The 19577-nt window shown below is 35.7% G+C and overlaps 1 protein-coding gene across 1 annotated transcript in view; it reads right to left on the bottom strand.

The window, feature by feature from the left end:
- LOC128984351 (phosphofurin acidic cluster sorting protein 2) overlaps positions 1–19577 on the bottom strand; it is a 266594-nt gene that overhangs the window by 18052 nt on the left and 228965 nt on the right. The window contains exons 18-20 of the mRNA XM_054403662.1: positions 12095–12252; positions 9344–9579; positions 7869–7985 (exon numbers count right to left, since the gene is read on the bottom strand). Coding sequence (XP_054259637.1) covers positions 7869–7985; positions 9344–9579; positions 12095–12252 — 511 coding nt within the window. The remainder of the gene's footprint in view (positions 1–7868; positions 7986–9343; positions 9580–12094; positions 12253–19577) is intronic.

Below are 19577 nucleotides of genomic sequence, written 5' to 3'. Positions count from 1 at the left end.
ACTATTCAATAGACCGAACTACCCCTGGTCCCAATTAGTTCGGATTAAAGAGGTTCTACTGTAGTTTAAAAATAAAATATATTAAACCAAACTTTACAGACAAACATATTCAGTAGTCCATCAAGAGACATGAGCTGGTTGTTAAAAACACATGTTGAAAATATAACATTAAGAAAACTTGAATGGACTTGAAATCATGAATTAATAAAGCATATACTGTGATTTACTAAGTAGGGCTACTGATAAAGAAAAACATATCGTTGTTGTAAAAAGTAGCATAAAAAAGTAGTGAATGCTACATTTACTGCTACTACAAATATAGCATGCTACTGCCTTTGCTACAGTTTTACAAAAGTAGCAATGCTACATTTACTGCTACAAAAAATGTAGCAAACTACAGTAGCGTTGCTACTTGTAGTTTGCTACTACCCAACACTGACTGCTGTCAATACCGGATGGAAGACTGGACTAGTACGCCGAGTTGAACTTTATATAACAAAACCTGTACAATGGGCTATCTGCCTCCTCCATTTCAATGAGTTGCCATTTCGGCATTTGTTTGAGTACCTGGATGGCAAGACAACGAGGCCTAGTACTTCCAAAGGGCCAATTGGTGAAAAGTTAGTTTCCTGCCAAAAACTGCCGGTGGTTAACTTCCAGAGAATTGATTGTCAGATTCCACAGATAGACAAAAATGTGCTCAGCAAAGATCAGCAATACCTACTTGATATTTCAAAAGCGATAGTATCAGGAACCTGTAAAGAAGATTTGGCTGAACGGGATCCTGGGCACTTATCACATTCAAGGTGGTTGACAAAAGCCAATCGAACTCTCAGATTGTATGTAAGTGAGGAAAACCCTTCCCCTGAACTTCAAGATCACGTTTTGTTTATACTGAAATCGTACATGCCACTATGGTTTGCCATAAAAACTAGTAAAAACTTCACAGACGGTCCAAAACTTGTTTACCAGGCAATACAATCAACAAGGTATTTGCCAAATCCTTTGATTGATGTCATAGACCCTGTAATTGAAAGGAACGGGTTTTTCGCCCACCCAGAACATCTCCTATTATCAATGACTCAAGATAACAGGAAACACGTACGAGAGCTTGGACTTCGGAGAATTCTAAAAGCAAGGCAGAGGGACGCCAGAAGGAAGAGGATAAGAACATTTACTCCACCAAAAATAAATTTCAGCGCACAAGAATACACAGAAATTATTAACTGGATGGAATGTGACCTATCCTCGCCCCCATTGTTAAGAAATATAAGTGATGATGAGATCAGATCACAGATGGAGAATGAATCGATTCCTGACTGGAAAATTCCTTTCGCGCAATTCCCAGTTCATACACAGGCTGTTGAACGTTGCGTGAAGCTCGTCTGGGAAGCCTCTGGAAAAGTCTGTGGAGCTGAATCCCGAGATGGATTTATAAGAACCACTCTGCTGTCCAGATCGTCAATGCCTAACTTCGCCAGCAAATCGGACTTCAAAGTACCGTCGGCTACAACATAGAAAATAATCCACTGGACGGAAGGATTCAATTGAGATAGACTATTTATTCAGTGTGCTTTATTCTATATTCTATTGTTCTATTGTCTATTTCTATTGTTAAATACCAGTCTGAACCTTTGATACTTCCTTTTAAATACAGAACAAGTCAAAAAGTATCATTTGCGTATAACTTTTATTTACCCATATTGTCATAAGCCTAGTCATAAAAAAGAGGAATTTTCAATATTTTGTTAAGTTTTGGAACTAGTGCGCGACCGGAAGATATCAACTGATCTAAACCAAACTAAAACACATTGTTTTTAGGCTCAATCAGAAGACGTAACAAACTATTACAATACAAAAACGTTAATTTTAAAAATTAGAATTTTTTTTTTTTAATCAAATTTTTCAATTTTTTTTCAAACTTTAGGGCCTATGCGCGACCGGAAAATGTTAACCGATTTTGATAATTTTTTTTCTTTTTTGTTGTCTGTATGATTCGCAACTTTTCCGCGCTATTAGAACTTTGAAAAAAAAAATCGATTTTTTTCAGCCCACCCTAGTGCCTATATCAGCGCCCCCAAACGTGAAAATATCACTTTTATTTCAACTATGAATATATTGTAGTTTAAATTAAATAATATGGGAAATTACGATGTACATTTGGAGGGTGGGTAATTATCAAGGATAGAACTGATAACGGTATGGATAATAAACATTGACAATTACGTCATTAGCTTTACTGGCGTGTTTACTTTTTATATTCCTGCTACATGTGACCAGTTCTTTTTTTCAAATGAATGTTATTTGAACCAAATAGCTGTTTCAAAACAAACTGTTATTGTTTTTACTTTTCTTTGTTTACACTTATTTATTTAGCAATTAATGCAGTGAAATTGATTTAAAGAATAGGTGTGACGATTAGTTTTGATTTTAGGACACCAAAGTTAAATTATGTGTACTGTGTTTTTTATTGGATATTATCGTTTTATTTTAGGTCCTTTCTATTCAGACCTACTGGAAATTGTGTATAGTAGTTGTATTGTGGTGATAATAATTATGGAAGAGGCAGGTATGCTATGGAAGGCGGTATCGTTGACTAGGTCTATACACTTCTCAATTGACTATTGTAGGCTACTTATAATCAGTGTGCGTCTGTGCGAATTGGCTGCAAATCTCACTTCAAGGCTTTTCACATCGTAAAAATTGCAGAATTTCTGTTTTATTGTAAAATTATCGGATTTAAAATGCATATCGTATAGGCCTATGATGGAATAAAAACATATTTGGTCACACAACATTTGTTTACAAGATGATTTTTCACATTAAAACTGCAAGAAACTTTGTCTTTATATGTGTAAACTAGCTGATCTGAATTGTACACGGTTTTAACTGACTACAGAATTTCCGTACGTAGGACGGGCTTACACCTCGTACTTATTTAATACGCAAGCAGGTTTTTTGTGACAAATACTCCTCCGAAACTACTGAACCGATTTACATGTTCTTGGTGTCATTGGAAAGAGCGTAACGTGAAGTTGTGCAGGAAACTTTCTTTTTAGGGAAATAATTAGAGGGTGAGGCCCTGGGGCCCTTTAAAGTTTTGTATTTCTCCATAAGATTAACATGGGAAACAAATATTGTTATGAAACTCCAGCTGTTGTCAGAAATTAAAAGTGAGAAGAAGAACATATGTTAATTGTAAACAGTCAATAAGTTTGCTAATTTAACAGTTAGTTTGCCACAAACATTTACTTACTCGGTTGAAATGGTTACTATTTGAATTTGGGTTGGCGTAATTATTACAATGGGGAAAAACGAGAGAGCCTGGATAAATTGATATACTAAAAAGAAAACTGAATTAACACTGTGCTGCATTTCTTAGTAATCATTGAAAGAGACGATTTGCAAACTATGGAAACATAGGAAAGTCATAGAACACCACCAAGGGGAAGAAATAGAAATAATGTGTGTTATAAACACTAAAAAACAAAATCAGCTTTTGAAAAATGATAAGATATTTCAAGAAATGTTGATTATATCGTTTGGTTATGTACATCTTGAGTATTCCATAATCTTTGAGTCGAATCTTTTATAGTCATAAAAAAATATGACTGTTATTCGTTTTAAAATAACGCCTGTAATACTTAGCAATTGCTCGATTTCGAGCAACAGTGACACTAGTAATTCTTAAAATCAATGTTACCACTTTTTTATCCAACATATGCAATAGTCTTTTCTTTTTTGCAGATAAGCCAGGTGTTATCCACATTTTATTACACTTACTTTAATTACTAGAATTTATTTTAACAGATTTTAATGGGAAAGATTGATCAAATTTCAACAGGAGCTCTCTAAGAAAATTCTAAAGTTTTGGCTTACTCCAGTACTGTTACTAGAATAGGAAACAGTAAATGGCAAATGTGAGTCTGCCATTGAGCAGAGAGTTAAAAGAACTCGACTCCAGACCACTCTGTCCCATCGATACACACTGGAACTGGAACAATCAAAAGTTTAGGCTTACTCCAGTAAAATGAAAATGAAATGAAAATCCTTCTTTATTGAGGCGAACTTAGGACCTCATGGTCCTTTCTTACAGTTAACCTCTAAATAATAATAGTAATAACAATAATACATGATATGAACAAAAGTAAAATACACATTTCGTAACATAATTAATAATAAACAACATAACATACATTTATTTTCCTAGCATACAGTCACACACACATACACTCTTTGCAGCAGCTAAGCCTAACGCACGCCATCCCGCCACGCCACTACCATCCGGTTGAGATAATATTCTTTCAGTGTCGCCTTCAGTCGGGATCGGTTTTCTATGGATTTAATGGCATCGGGTATAGAGTTCCATAGGCGGCATGCTGTGACTACAAATGATTTATTATAAATAGTTGTTCTGTGACGAGGAATGCGCAACGTAGACGAGCCAGAGCGAGTATCCCTTGCACCTCTTTCATTCAAAAATTCAAAATTCTTTGCAATGTAATTTGGAATTCCAAGATTGATAGCCGAATGAGTGATTGAAAGTATTCGGAGTTTTCTGAGGTCATCTAATTTCAAAATTGATTCATTTATGTAATAAGGTGTGACGTGGTCGTCCTGCCTAAGGTCAAACAGAAATCTAATACAATAATTTTGTGCACGTTGTAGTTTTGTTGCCAAAGCCACAGTCATATCATTAACCACAGTGTTGCAGTAATTGAAGTGTGGAAACACAAGTGATTTGACCAGTAAGAGTTTAATGTGAAAAGGAAGGAGTCGTTGCATCTTCTTCATTGTGTGAATGGCGGCAAATACTCTTTTACAAGTATCTACCACCGCGTCAGTCCAGTCTAATGTGCGGTTCATCAGCAATCCAAGACTTTTGATTTTGTTTTGATATTGCAAAGTAATTCCATTTACAGTGAGTTTTGGTAAATTGTCTTCTTCAAGTTTGTTTAGTAAACGTGAGTGACCTATAATGATTGGTTTTGTTTTGTCAGGATTGAGTCTAAGTCCATTCTGTGCTGCCCATTGAACAATGTTGTCAATGTCGTGATTCATTATGTCTATAGCTTCATTTATATCGCTGACTTTAAAATGAGAATAAATTTGCAGGTCATCAGCATAAAAATGAAACTTTACGTGGTGTAGTACTGTACTAATGTCATTAATGTAAACAGTGAAAAGTAGTGGGCCAAGAATTGAACCCTGAGGAACTCCACAGGGAACATTTCTCCAGTCGGACGTCAAGTTGTCATGACATACACACTGCTTTCGGCTCTGAAGATATGATCTCATCCATTTTAGTGAATTATCAGAAAAACCTAAAAGTTGTCCAGTACTGTTACTAGTATAGGAAACAGTAAATGGTGAATGTGAGTCTGCCATTGAGCAGAGAGTTGAAAGAACTCGACTCCAGACCACTCTGTCCCATCGATACACACTGGAACTGGAACAATAAAAAGTTTAGGCTTACTCCAGTACTGTTACTAGTATAGGAAACAGTAAATGGCGAATGTGAGTCTGCCATTGAGCAGAGAGTTGAAAGAACTTGACTCCAGACCACTCTGTCCCATCGATACACACTGGAACTGGAACAATCAAAAGTTTAGGCTCACTCCAGTACTGTTACTAGTATAGGAAACAGTAAATGGCGAATGTGAGTCTGCCATTGAGCAGAGAGTTGAAAGAACTCGACTCCAGACCACTCTGTCCCATCGATACACAATGGAACTGGAACAATCAAAAGTTTAGGCTCACTCCAGTACTGTTACTAGTATAGGAAACAGTAAATGGCGAATGTGAGTCTGCCATTGAGCAGAGAGTTGAAAGAACTCGACTCCAGACCACTCTGTCCCATCGATACACACTGGAACTGGAACAATCAAAAGTTTAGGCTCACTCCAGTACTGTTACTAGTATAGGAAACAGTAAATGGCGAATGTGAGTCTGCCATTGAGCAGAGAGTTGAAAGAACTTGACTCCAGACCACCCTGTCCCATCGATACACACTGGAACTGGAACAATAAAAAGTTTAGGCTTACTCCAGTACTGTTACTAGAATAGGAAACAGTAAATGGCGAATGTGAGTCTGCCATTGAGCAGAGAGTTGAAAGAACTTGACTCCAGACCACTCTGTCCCATCGATACACACTGGAACTGGAACAATCAAAAGTTTTGGCTTACTCCAGTACTGTTACTAGAATAGGAAACAGTAAATGGTGAATGTGAGTCTGCCATTGAGCAGAGAGTTGAAAGAACTTGACTCCAGACCACTCTGTCCCATCGATACACACTGGAACTGGAACAATCAAAAGTTTAGGCTTACTCCAGTACTGTTACTAGAATAGGAAACAGTAAATGGCGAATGTGAGTCTGCCATTGAGCAGAGAGTTGAAAGAACTTGACTCCAGACCACTCTGTCCCATCGATACACACTGGAACTGGAACAATCAAAAGTTTAGGCTTACTCCAGTACTGTTACTAGAATAGGAAACAGTAAATGGCGAATGTGAGTCTGCCATTGAGCAGAGAGTTGAAAGAACTTGACTCCAGACCACTCTGTCCCATCGATACACACTGGAACTGGAACAATCAAAAGTTTAGGCTTACTCCAGTACTGTTACTAGAATAGGAAACAGTAAATGGTGAATGTGAGTCTGCCATTGAGCAGAGAGTTAAAAGAACTCAACTCCAGACCACTCTGTCCCATCGATACACACTGGAACTGGAACAATCAAAAGTTTAGGCTTACTCCAGTACTGTTACTAGTATAGGAAACAGTAAATGGCGAATGTGAGTCTGCCATTGAGCAGAGAGTTGAAAGAACTTGACTCCAGACCACTCTGTCCCATCGAGACACACTGGAACTGGAACAATCAAAAGTTTAGGCTCACTCCAGTACTGTTACTAGTATAGGAAACAGTAAATGGCGAATGTGAGTCTGCCATTGAGCAGAGAGTTGAAAGAACTTGACTCCAGACCACTCTGTCCCATCGATACACACTGGAACTGGAACAATAAAAAGTTTAGGCTTACTCCAGTACTGTTACTAGAATAGGAAATAGGAAATTTTGTCCCATTGCACTTTAAGCCGTGACAACTATAAACTGGTGTTAAGTATCTAGAGGCCATACTTAACCTGTATCGATACCTGGACTTAACCTGTAGGATTTCATCCTCTATACATGAGTTTTCAGGGTTTTCCAAAATGAACCCATATCACTTTTGTATTCAGAATCCCTGAAATAGTAAAAGCTCGCCAATTCGGCATGGTGCTTTTAATAATCCGGCATCTGTCTAAAAAAAAATTGAATGCTGTTTCAAGCCATATTAACATGTTCCGAAAACTTGGGTAGCGAGTTTGGCGTTGTTGGTAACATTTGGCGGAGTAGGGAGGGATCGGCAAACATCCGCAGCGAACTGCATTATCTGAGGCAATTGGCAAACATTAATAGCGATCTGCAGACACTCAAAGCTCTAAAAATAGCGGTATTTTCATTAGTCTTGTAATAACGGTTACCATTACATATTCCGTTACATTCAAGTAATCAGGAATTTTCAATAATCTGGCATCACCAAAGTCCCGAACATGCTGGATTAGTGTGCGTCTACTGTATATTGAAACACAAGTTTAAAATCCATCATAGATTTGCTGTGTATCAGTTTTACCTACATGGCATTGTGTTGTTTAATGACTTAAAAATTGCTAGCACATCTTTTAACAGCACCAAATATTTTGTTCTGCTCACAGTGCAAATAGTTCTCAATTATATACATATAATTTTTCAGCAGATGCTGTAGTTCAAATTTAAATTGACAAATAAATCTTAGACCATTGATTTTCAGCTTTATATCTTAGCACTTACACTTAAGGGGGATATTTTGAGCTTTGGGTGACACAATTAATCTTGAGACTCCCTCTACGACCTGGTTCTTGGGTTCATTTTCTTTCTCCTTTTCTTTCTTCTTACCTAACCGCATAACTGGAACAACAAAATACAGTAATTTACCATAGCACGATTTTAAATTATTTTTATTTATTTTTTGAAAGGGAACGGTCCAGAAAGGGAACGGTCCAAACCCAGGCCGAGTTACTATCTTACGTCAAACTTTTGTTAGATAGCATCATTAAGTGATAGCTGAAAGACAAAAGGCATTTAGGACCAGTAATGATCTCGCTTGCTGCATATTCGCTTGATTTCAAATATCGAGTCAAGCTTATAAACTAAATTACTTAGTTGACACATGGTTCTAGGATTAAAGGTATAGAGACAATTTCAAAAAACTGTACTGTACATTTGAAATTTAAATGTTTTTCTTATCGAGAAAAAGTTAACTCTTAAACTAATCTTGTTTATCATCTATGTTAATCATCTTCCACAACTGTGGCAACACTCATGAGCATGTTTTGCAGTCTTGGCAACACCGGTAATAACCTCCCACAACTGTGGTGACACCCGTGAGTTGTCTTGCAGTCTCAGTGACACCGGTAATCACCTCCCACAACTGTGGCAACACCCGTCAGTATGTTTTGCCATCTCGGCAACACCAGTAATAACCTCCCACAACTACTGTAGTAACACTCATGAGTTGTCCTGCAGTTTCAGTGACACCGGTAATCACCTTCCACAACTGTGGCAACACCCATGAGCAGGTTTTGCAGTCTCGGCAACACCGGTAATAACCTCCCACAACTGTGGTGACACCCGTGAGTTGTCTTGCAGTCTCAGTGACACCAGTAATCACCTCCCACAATTGTGCCAACACCCGTCAGTATGTTTTGCCACCTCGGCAAAACCGGTAATAACCTCCCACAACTACTGTGGTAACACTCAGGAGTTGTCCTGCAGTCTCAGTGACACCGGTAATCACCTTCTACAACTGTGGCAACACCCATGAGTATGTTTTGCCGTCTCGGCAACACCGGTAATAACATACTGCAACTGTGGCGACACCAGTGAGCATGTATTAAAGGCGACAGCATGTCTTGGCGATAGCGGTGACTGTCTACTGCCATACTACAACATCCGTAATTGGCCTTTTGTTTAACCTAACACGCTTGGGATTATCACCCCAGACAGGAAACAAGTAGACGGTTGAATATCTCGAGGTGTTGGTTAAGCTGAGATCGTATATAAGTGGTTCTACTGTAGGCTTATATTAACTTTTAACTAAAATCACACATTTTATACTTCCCTGGAGCAGTAAACCGAAGTACTCTTACATAATTAGGGAAATATTTTAATAAAAATCAAAATTGACAATTGGAAATTAACTTAGTCTGCAGGTTTACTACATCAGGGGTGTTACTATTACATTATTTTACAGTTAGGTACTCAACTCTTTTGTTTCTTCTCCTTTGTGGAGTAGCTGATAGTGAAGTGGGGAGTTGGCTGTTCACCAAGCAAAGGCAGTCGAGCGACTTGTAGTGAGCGGAAAGTGGATTTCAATGAGGACTTGGTTGAGTCAGTCTTCTTTTTGTCTAAGTTGACTGAGACTACATCACCTCTGGCATCCAAGGACTTGCCAGGCAAGAGCCAGTAGTCCAACTGTAGCTCTAATGGCTCACACAGCTCTCTGACAAATGAAAACCACATCAATTCAATCATACACAACAACTGCCAACTGGAGACCACACAAACAAGCTGCTGGTTTATGTCTACAATATCTATTATATTATAAAAGTGATACATTCCAATTTGTGTAAACGTTTAAGGCCTTTTGTCAAGAAAAAGTATAGACATATAGCGCATCAAAATTAAGCTTAGAGTATGTATATTTGCCGAAAAATATTGGTATGGACGAATGTCTTAAGGGCTCTACCGCACAGGCCAATTTCCATAAGGGCTGCGCCTGACATGCTTGCAAAGTTTTAGTTATTTAATTTAATTGTTACAGTAGGGTATGTAGTCATATTCTTTTGGATCTATTAATATCAATAGTAGGGGTTTGAAAGTAAGTAGGTTTCTTAGGTTTACACTTTTATATTTTTATTTTTAAATTAAATCATAGAGTTGCTGTATTTTTAAACACACATCAGCACCACTTATATACTGTAATGGCTGACTAGGAAGTTTAAACCCCATAAAGAAATTAATTTTACTTCCCTAGGTGGTGAGATGGAGTTTTTATTCTAAAATGAATAATAGATGTGTAACTATTTTATACAGCGGAAGATCTGTGGTCCAAAGATCAATTTTGAAAGTAGCTTTTAAAAAAAATAAAAGGTACTCCACTGAGGCGCTATTCCGTGAGACGGGAGTATTACCAGTCAGACATATTTTCATTCAGTTTCTTCTTAGTCACACATTCAAACACTCAAACACGATCCTTACAGCAGTCACACATCAACACTACACAAGATATTCACACAATGTTGGAATATCTGTCCCTCAGCTACATAAGTCAGTTCTAACTACCAACTGTTTTTATGTTGCTCAGATTCTATATCGAAATCTAATTCAAAAATATAATATTCAACACATTTTTAGTTTACCCTCAATACAGAAATTCAAAAAACAGATGCTTGTTTTACTGTACACGATTACCAATGAAGAGGCCGAAACTTTGATCAGACCTAACCTTACTTGACCCTGACTAAACAATCCTTGACCCTTCGACCCCCCTCGCCCTCACAATGTCTCCTGTCTTAGATTGCACTGGCTTTGGTTGTCGTCGCCGACATTCTCTTATCCGCTAAACGATCAAGTTTAATTAACAAGGCTTAAAAACCTTCCCAATTTTAGTGTGTGCCCTCAATTTGCTAGACTGATAACAGCCAGGCCTACGCACAGGCACCTGCCCATGTAGGCCTATCCCATAAGTAAGGCAATTTTATTTTATTTTAGAAAAAAAAAAAAAAATCTAAAAACATTATTATTTTCCACGTTTTCTTCCCGCTGCGAAGCACGGGTAAAGCAGCTCGTTTTCATATAAATAAATACAAGGATGTTTTTGAAACTGACAATGCTTTCAGTTGGGGAGGAATTCATCACAAGCAAATAAATAACTTGATATTTAATTAACCTTCCAACTGGCAGCGTGACTATAATAGTCGCGGGAGGTGTTTTTCAGGGTTGGTACTAAATTTGGTAAATAAAATTCCCTGACTTTTCCAGGTTTTCCAGACTGATATTATACTTTTTCCAGGTATACCTTAAGTCGATATCGACGAATCAAAATCAAGAAATATTAGATAAAATGTAAATATTTAACTTATTTAATCACTCCCAAATACAAAACTTGTTTCAAACTATATACATATCGATTCCTCCCCCGTACTGATAACTAACTAACTATCAATATAAAAATGTGCATCAGTACTTATGTCGTTCTTTTTGCCATTAGTCATCACCCTGACAAAAACATGTTTAGAGCAAAACGTAGCATATCTGTAAAAAGGTAGTCTTTCAGGAGAAATTCCAGATTTTTTCATAATTCCCTGACTTTTCCAGACCAACAAAATTCCCTGACTTTTCCAGCTTTTCACTGACCATACCAACCCTGTTTCTGAAGTAGCAGCGACTATAATAGTTGTGTTTTGTAAGGTTTTAGTTAGCTCCAAATAAATAGTTAAAAACTATAGTAAAATAGAATAATTTTCATACCGTTTGAAAGATAAGATTCTAAACTTGCATTTTGTTAAATATATGAACTTTAACTCACAGAAGGATCACCGTAATTGAGCATTAAAGTGAACACAAATTTCGAGCAGTCAGTTGCACCATTTACGTGTCATAAAACTGCCAAACACGTTAGGCTATGTTTAAAAAAATCAGAACAAGGGATATTTTATGTTTACAAAGAAAAGGGTGGTATCACTGAAATAAGGAAGAAATTTCCAATAATATGGTGCAAAAATCATTTTGATTTTGAATTACATATTATCTCACAACAACAAAAACAAATCATTATTTTTTTACTTGTCCCTGAACTATAACTATAAATATAATATATTAACTATCCATATACTGTAATGAAGTCTATTCTGTGTATAGTCAATGATGTTACAAAAATCAGCTGTTTTGGTTCAAGTTTGTTCAATAACATAGTATTAGGTATAATGGTCTAGATGAAGCAGGTTTAGTTTTACCTGCTCTGGCCTATATTTGGGGAGCTGGGGGGAGTCACTCTCTTCTCACAGCCAATATTCATGCTGGATGGAGGTGATCCAGATATGAGAGGGGGAAACATCTCCTCCAGGTCTACAGATGTAGTGGTTGAATTATCTGGAGACCCCAACCTTACATCCTGGTTTAAACCATCATTTAAGTAAATTATTTTTATTATCTATAAATATGTTTGTAGAAATCAGCTAAAAAGCGAGTATTGCATTGCCTGTGACAAGTTAAGAGAAATCTCAGTCCATATCAGTAATTCTGTCCGCATTACGGTTTTCTACATATTAAAATTCATCTAAGTCTATAATTACACTAAAACGGTATAAACTCTAAATCCTATAATATTTTCTAAACATTGAAATAAAACAACAATATTTAACCCTTTTAGTGCCGCAGCGTTGCTCATGAGCGACGCAATGTGTAAACGCATAAATTGCCGATGATTGCTGACAGCGACTCTCAGTATTTTACACATTATTAAAACACCAAACAACTATTTCAACCACCAAACAATTGGCTTTAAAAGAACATTGTTTTGATCCAAAAGCTTCCAGCTATAATTTTTTTAACAATAATTTAATTGCATTGGGTCCGGTTAGCAAACACTATTTTAGCTGTTTTCGTAATAGATTACATCTGATATCGTCTGTTTGACTTTGGTTTGTTGTCAGGTTGAGGTTATGTATGTGAATCCCAGTAAACAACGTTCTTCACTTTTTGTTTTAATTTTTATACATTGGCAAAGTTTATTCATTAGTAATAATAACAATCTCTACTGACAACAAACTTAGTTGTTTTTATAACAGAATTCAAATTTAAGTTCAAGGTTAAGAATTAAGCTTGGCGTTGCTTAGCAAGCACATATTTAGAATTGTAATATATGTTCATTGATTTTTTTTTCAAATTGGTTTTGAGCTCATATTGAATTGATCTATACATCAATTTTGATTAATCAATAAATCAAAATAACTTTATTCATATTGCACATTTTGTACAGAATGGAGTCAGTTATAAAAACACAATATTAAACTTAAGACTACTTACAAAGAATGTTGTTATTATCAAAAAATCAAATTTCAGGAAGTTGGAAAAAAATCTTCTAATTTATACAAGGGTCTGTTGGTGAGAAATAATTTCAAACGTTTTTTAAATGAATTAAAATTACTTATATTTTTTATATTGTCAGGTAAGCTATTGAAATATTTAACACCACTATAAGATGGGATTTTTTCATAAACCGATAAATTATGTCTGTTGAATGCATATTCATTACCTTTTCTGGTTGAATATGTATGAAAAGAGTTCAATTTTGGAAATCTTTCATGGTTTGATTTAATATAAAGGGCTATTTGATAAATGTATAAACTAAATACCCCCGCCGCAGCAAACCTGCAGACTAAGCGAATTTCCATATGTCTAATTGGATTTACACTAAAATGTCTACTTAAAAATTTAACATTTATTTCCTATTTAAATAGAATTATTTTAACAGGTACTTAGGTTTGCTGCATCAGGGAGGGTAAAACTTTTTTTATAAAATGTTAATAGTTAGTAAGAAATAAAAACATTTTCCAAATTTGATCAAAATATGTTCATAAACAAGCAAACTACAACAGTTTACTTATTCTCCATAAGAATAACATGGGAATTTAAAATTTACATTTTTTTGGAATTTTCTCCGTAACCATTAGGCACATAGTAACACTTCAATATACTAAATTATTTGTTTTTTTAAGCTCTACAAAATGGTTTGAAAAGATTTTGCAACATTTTATTTTTTTTGGGTCAAAAATGGGAAAAACCTATTTTTACCCCATAAAACCCCCCGTAAACCCCCGTTCCCATAGTCCGATCATGCTGGTTCGCGAACTCGTTCGAGTTTATCCCGCCTTACACCTTCAAACCAAATTTTATCAAAATCGGACAAAAATTACTCAAGTTATCGTGCGGATGGACACATATATATATATATATATATCTATATATAGATATATAAAAATTTGAACGAATGGTGTTTTTGGCCTCTGGGGACATCAAAATGAAAAAGATAATCGGTCCCGGGTCTAGGTCTTACCATGAGACCTACGGTAATAGCTACTTCCCTATAGGGAAATTCGCTAAAACAGTCATAATTCCTATTTCTTTAAACTGCTCTTTTGCGGATGTTTTTGACTTTAGTTTTAACATAATGCGAATTGCTTTTTTTTTGAAGTTCCAGAATGCTATTTAGGTTAAAATTTGATGTGCCCCCATAAAGATGATCTCCATTTTGTGTTCTTTTTGACAGTTATGTTGATAACCCAGTAACATTGTTATGAAAATCAGGGTCTACCTTTCATGAAATGGGGTAGTATGTTTCTTTTTTTATGTTGTTTGTAATAGTACCGAGATGCTAAATCCAAATTTTCGACCTCGGCGACTTTCCGGATCACCTCCAAAAAGCTTTAAAATAGGCGGAATTTCTCACTATTTTTACGTTTGTCCGATTTTGACCCTGAACATCACTTTTTCATAAAGAACAACATTTTTAGAACATTTTTAAAGTACATTAAATTACCTATCATTTAAGACCAAAACGGTTATTAGAAAGGCCTAATAGAAAGAGAAAGTCAAAGTCCTGTCGCTTTGGTATGCAGCGGACCCGGGGGGCGAGCCAATGGCAGCCAATAACAACACCCCAAGCACCGAAGGGTGGGAAGGGGGAATGTTTGTTTGGCGATTGATATGTAATCTCAAGTGTCAAAACAATGTCTTCACTTCAGTCGATGTTCATTATCTGACCGTGACAGGTGTTATTTTTTTGTTAGTTTCTTAGTTGTCTTGTCATTATACTGTATATATTTTAGTTCAATATTTTTAATACATAAGTTATTAAGGTGAACGGTTTTAATTAAGTACAGTAGATTAATAATATTTGTTTGCAATGGTGGGCGAGTGTGATATCAAGTGACCAAACTTAAGTGACATATTTCAACAAGTTGAAAAAAATTAAAAGGGTGGAATCGCGTTAAAATGTTTATTGTGTTTACCCAAAAAAAAAATAATTAAAGCATCAGTCACAAGTGCTTTGAATTTGAGAGTGTATGTTAAGGTAAGTGGAGAAAAAGTATGATGGTCTTGTTTTTAACTTGAAGTGGAATATATATATTTTTTAATGAATATAATTTTTTTTTTCAGTTATAGTGTATTTCTCAATGTGTTTCCCATGCTCTTTAAACTTTAAAATAGGTCACTTTTAAATTTAGTAGTAAACTATACTTTTATCACACTGGGAAAACTACTTCATCAGACTTTAAAAATCATCTGATATTTCGTAATCCATTAATTGTTTTTAAGTTAAACACAATACGGCTTTACAATTAATTTTAGTGTAACATTCAGCTAGTTGAACATCAACAAACTGTGTTTTGACCTAACCGGGAACTTCAGTTGTAATTTATGTTTGTGTATCTAAAGTAATGTTTATGTCAGGAAAGGTGAGATGATCACTATTTGTTTTTGCCTTTTGAACTATTGAAAACAGAGTGATGACAAGTTTTTTTATCACCTTTGTCAGGGAAATAAATGTGCACTCGAGTTTGAGCCTAAATATCTCTGAGATGAATTATCTGATTTTGTTGAAACAAAAATTAAATATAAGCTGGTTTAAATACATTTTACGTGGTGTCAATTAAAAATTTTTCCCGTTTACCAGAAAAATGTATATAGTTGAAAGATCCTAAAATGTACCGGTTTTTAAGAAACTCTGTACTAACACTGAAGTTTAAAATTTATTTGTAAACAAACCACTGAGCCAATCTTCTGACATTTTTATGGTTTATTGGTAGGTTTAGGTTCATTGTTAACATTTCCATGCATTTAAAAATTTTATTCACAATAGTTTTTATGCTGCTGTTAATTTTTAAAACGTAAGCTAACATCGTTAATAAGACACTGAACATTTTGTTCAAAATACCATCAGGTGTGCCGTGACACAAGAAATAACACCAATATGACAGATTTATAATGCGAACAAAGGTGGTTGTTAAACAGATTTATATAGGGTGATTACCGAGAAACGCATGTTTTTTAAATAACGAGTACTCAGGTTATTCAGAGCAAAAAATGTATTTATGAGTGGAAAAACAGTGTACACAATATGCAATTTCAGAATAAAATTACTTGCAATTTAGCATTTAAAAATTACATCTCTAAGGTGGTGGTTAGAGAACATTGTTAATTTTACAGGTCGCATTCTGCTTGGATTCAGTGTTGAAGGTGTTCCTAAAAATTTGCTACGGATTTTGCTATCATATCTCTAGGAATGGTGTTGATTTCCTGGCAAATAGCTTCTTTAAGTTCCTGTATTGTTTTTGGTTTGTTTATGTAAACTCGACATTTCGAAAATCCCCATAGAAAGAAATCTGGAATTTTAAGACCTGGTGAGCGCTCGGCCTAGTGACACCACCAAAACGTGAGATAACTCTTTTAGGGAATGTTCGGCGAAGGAATTCCATTCTAATGCGAGCCCTATGGACTGTTGCCCCATCTTGTTGGAACCATACGTCATTACGTATCTCAACACGTTGATGGCACAGTTCCGGCAAGAAATATTCTTCCAACATTTCTAGGTACCGTTGTGGATTCACTGTCACTGCTCTGCCGTCGTGGCTAGGACTCTGAACTGTTGCAAGGCGCACTCTTTCAACTGTCTCAGGGGTACTAACTGTCCTTGCCAGTCTAGGAGGTTTCTTCTTAAGCAGAGATCCAATTGAGTTAACATTATGTATCCAACGCAATATCGTGTTACGATCAGGGATAGCACCATGCCGTGCAATGTTAAAATTCACCATTTGCGTAATATCGACGCATGACAAACGTACGATGTTCAAGGTCCCACATCTTGGCAAAAATTGAAACTGCACACTTCCCCCTCCACAGCTAAACAACTTCCGGCCGTAACCGAACGATATTCCTTATGTACTACGAAAGTCAAAAACATGCGTTTCCCAGTAATCACCCTGTATTTGTAGACAAAAATTTCTCCCGTGACTGGCAGCGGGCCGCCTGGTGTTTGTACGATATTTCCCAGCCGGGCGGGAGCTTGTGCGAATCTGCGACGTTGCCGATGTGTACCTGGGCACCACACTGACATTGCTTAAGTATTCACTCACGGCAAACTAATGTGTAAATCATTATTTAGTTAGAAATTTACATAAATTTACTAACAAAATATTCACTACTCATGAAACAAATGCATTATAATAAGATAACTACAAATATAAATCTAAAAATTAAAAAACACCTTTGTTAACTGCGAACGCCTGTTCAGTGCGGCAAGCCTAGTCATCACTAACAGACGAGGAAGAATCGGCAACACCAATTTTGAATAATAATTTCTTTTACAGTTTAATAGGCATTTCAAGTAAATTTTGTTGTAGTAATGAATAAAATGTAATGTAAATGTGACGATGTTTAATTAATATTTAATTAAAACACAATTAGTAACCAAGATGTGTCATTATTTCATTACATATGAAATCCTTTAAAACAACTGTCCAACAAACAGCTATCTTCTACAAATGTTGAAAACTAACTTTATTTTCTATCAGTTAGTTTTTCAACTAACTAATAACTTCTATCAGTTACTTTTTATGGGACTAACTTCTAACTAGTTAGAAATTTTGACTAACTTTCCCAATTATGAAAAGAACCATAATAAGAAATAAACAAATTTATTTCATTTCATCAACAGATTGTTTTATAAAAAAAAATTTTTATGGAAACAAATCTTTCGTATCTATCTACTTAAACACACAAGTACATTGTTACAATAAATGGTTCTCGTGGCTAGAGCACAGGCCTGTGACAAACGGTATTTATTTAATTGTATCGTCGCAGGAGCCGGTTGGAGAACACTGAGGGCAACGGCTTCTGTAATTAGATGATCCTTGTACCTTTGGACATGGACTCGTCCTGTGGGGCTATCAGTTAAAGATTGACTTGTATGACTAATTTGAGACGTTAGGATGTGTGAACTATAATTTAGTTTTTCATTCAATTGGGACAAGGGTAATGGTGAAAATCCATGTGTGAAGAAGTGCTCTAATTCTTCATCCATCTGCTTCAGAACGCATAGCCTGTCAAACAGTGTGAGGGGGTCAATATTCACCTTTATATTGCCAACAGTCACAGTATTAACTTCAGAAGAAAGAGATACTACTTTATTCTTCCTTTTGTATCTGACTTATTCATATTTTTCTCATTAAACTCTTAACATCGCTTCCTTGTAAATATCTCTAGCCATATGACAGTTGACAGATTCCCTCCAACAATTCCACTGCTTAAGAACATTATAACATCAGTATTAGGGAATGGAGGGTGACAAAGTAACCAGTCACACAGCTTCTCTGTATTCGCTTCAACTCGAGTGACTCGTGAGGGTTTCATTTCTACATGCTACTCAGTTGTATGTGCCTTGCAGTAGGCCTACTCCTCAACCTCAGCACTTACATATATTCTACAAATAAATTATATCATTCCTAGTGTCCATCGGGTGAGCACGGTGTCAGTTATACCACGGGCCCGAGTCAAACCTACATAGCTTTTCAATAAGCAAATGAGCACCTGCTCTATAGTCATGTCCATCCAAACACCCGTCTAGAACTTTTCAGAATGCTTAATGGTGAAGAACCCGTTGGTGGTGAGCTAGTGTATATGAAATCCATATTGTTTCCAATTTTCAACATATCCTGCAGGTACAGATGTAAACACTTGGCATAAAAGAAGTAATATGATGCATGGCAAAAGGACAGCAAAGTTAAAACCTGTTTTCACTGTTTCCTCTTCATTATTTCTATCAATTCCTGTTGATAGTATGAACATTTGAATTACAATAGATTTCTTCCATAAAAAAAACTTATTTTCTGTTATTGAAATGAAATAAATTGTTTATATTCTTAGTATGATTCTTTTATAAGATTTGACCAAATTGAATAGCTTGAATCTTAAAATACAAGCATTTTTTGGAAGATTTTATGAACCTTGAAGAGGCATATCTCTCAATGTGTTAGGCCTATAATCACCTTTTTGGTCCTAAATTGTGAGTAATTTAATGTAGTATTAAAGTAATAATGGTTGTTTTAATGAAAAATAATGAGAAGGTTATGCTTTAGGGTTAACGGTACATTTTAGGATCTTTCAACTATATACATTTTTCTGGTAAACGGGAAAATTTTTTAATTGACACCACGTAAAATGTATTTAAACCAGCTTATATTTAATTTTTGTTTCAACAAAATCAGATAATTCATCTCAGAGATATTTAGGCTCAAACTCGAGTGCACATTTATTTCCCTGACAAAGGTGATACAAAAACTTGTCATCACTCTGTTTTCAATAGTTCAAAAGGCAAAAACAAATAGTGATCATCTCACCTTTCCTGACATAAACATTACTTTAGATACACAAACATAA

Source organism: Macrosteles quadrilineatus, unplaced genomic scaffold, assembly GCF_028750875.1.
Source record: "Macrosteles quadrilineatus isolate MER2022 unplaced genomic scaffold, UCM_ALF_1.0 Scaffold_1__1_contigs__length_201487025, whole genome shotgun sequence".
Classification (NCBI taxonomy): domain Eukaryota; kingdom Metazoa; phylum Arthropoda; class Insecta; order Hemiptera; family Cicadellidae; genus Macrosteles; species Macrosteles quadrilineatus.
Note: the sequence above shows the minus strand (reverse complement) of the source record. Positions and strands in the feature narration are given on the sequence as shown.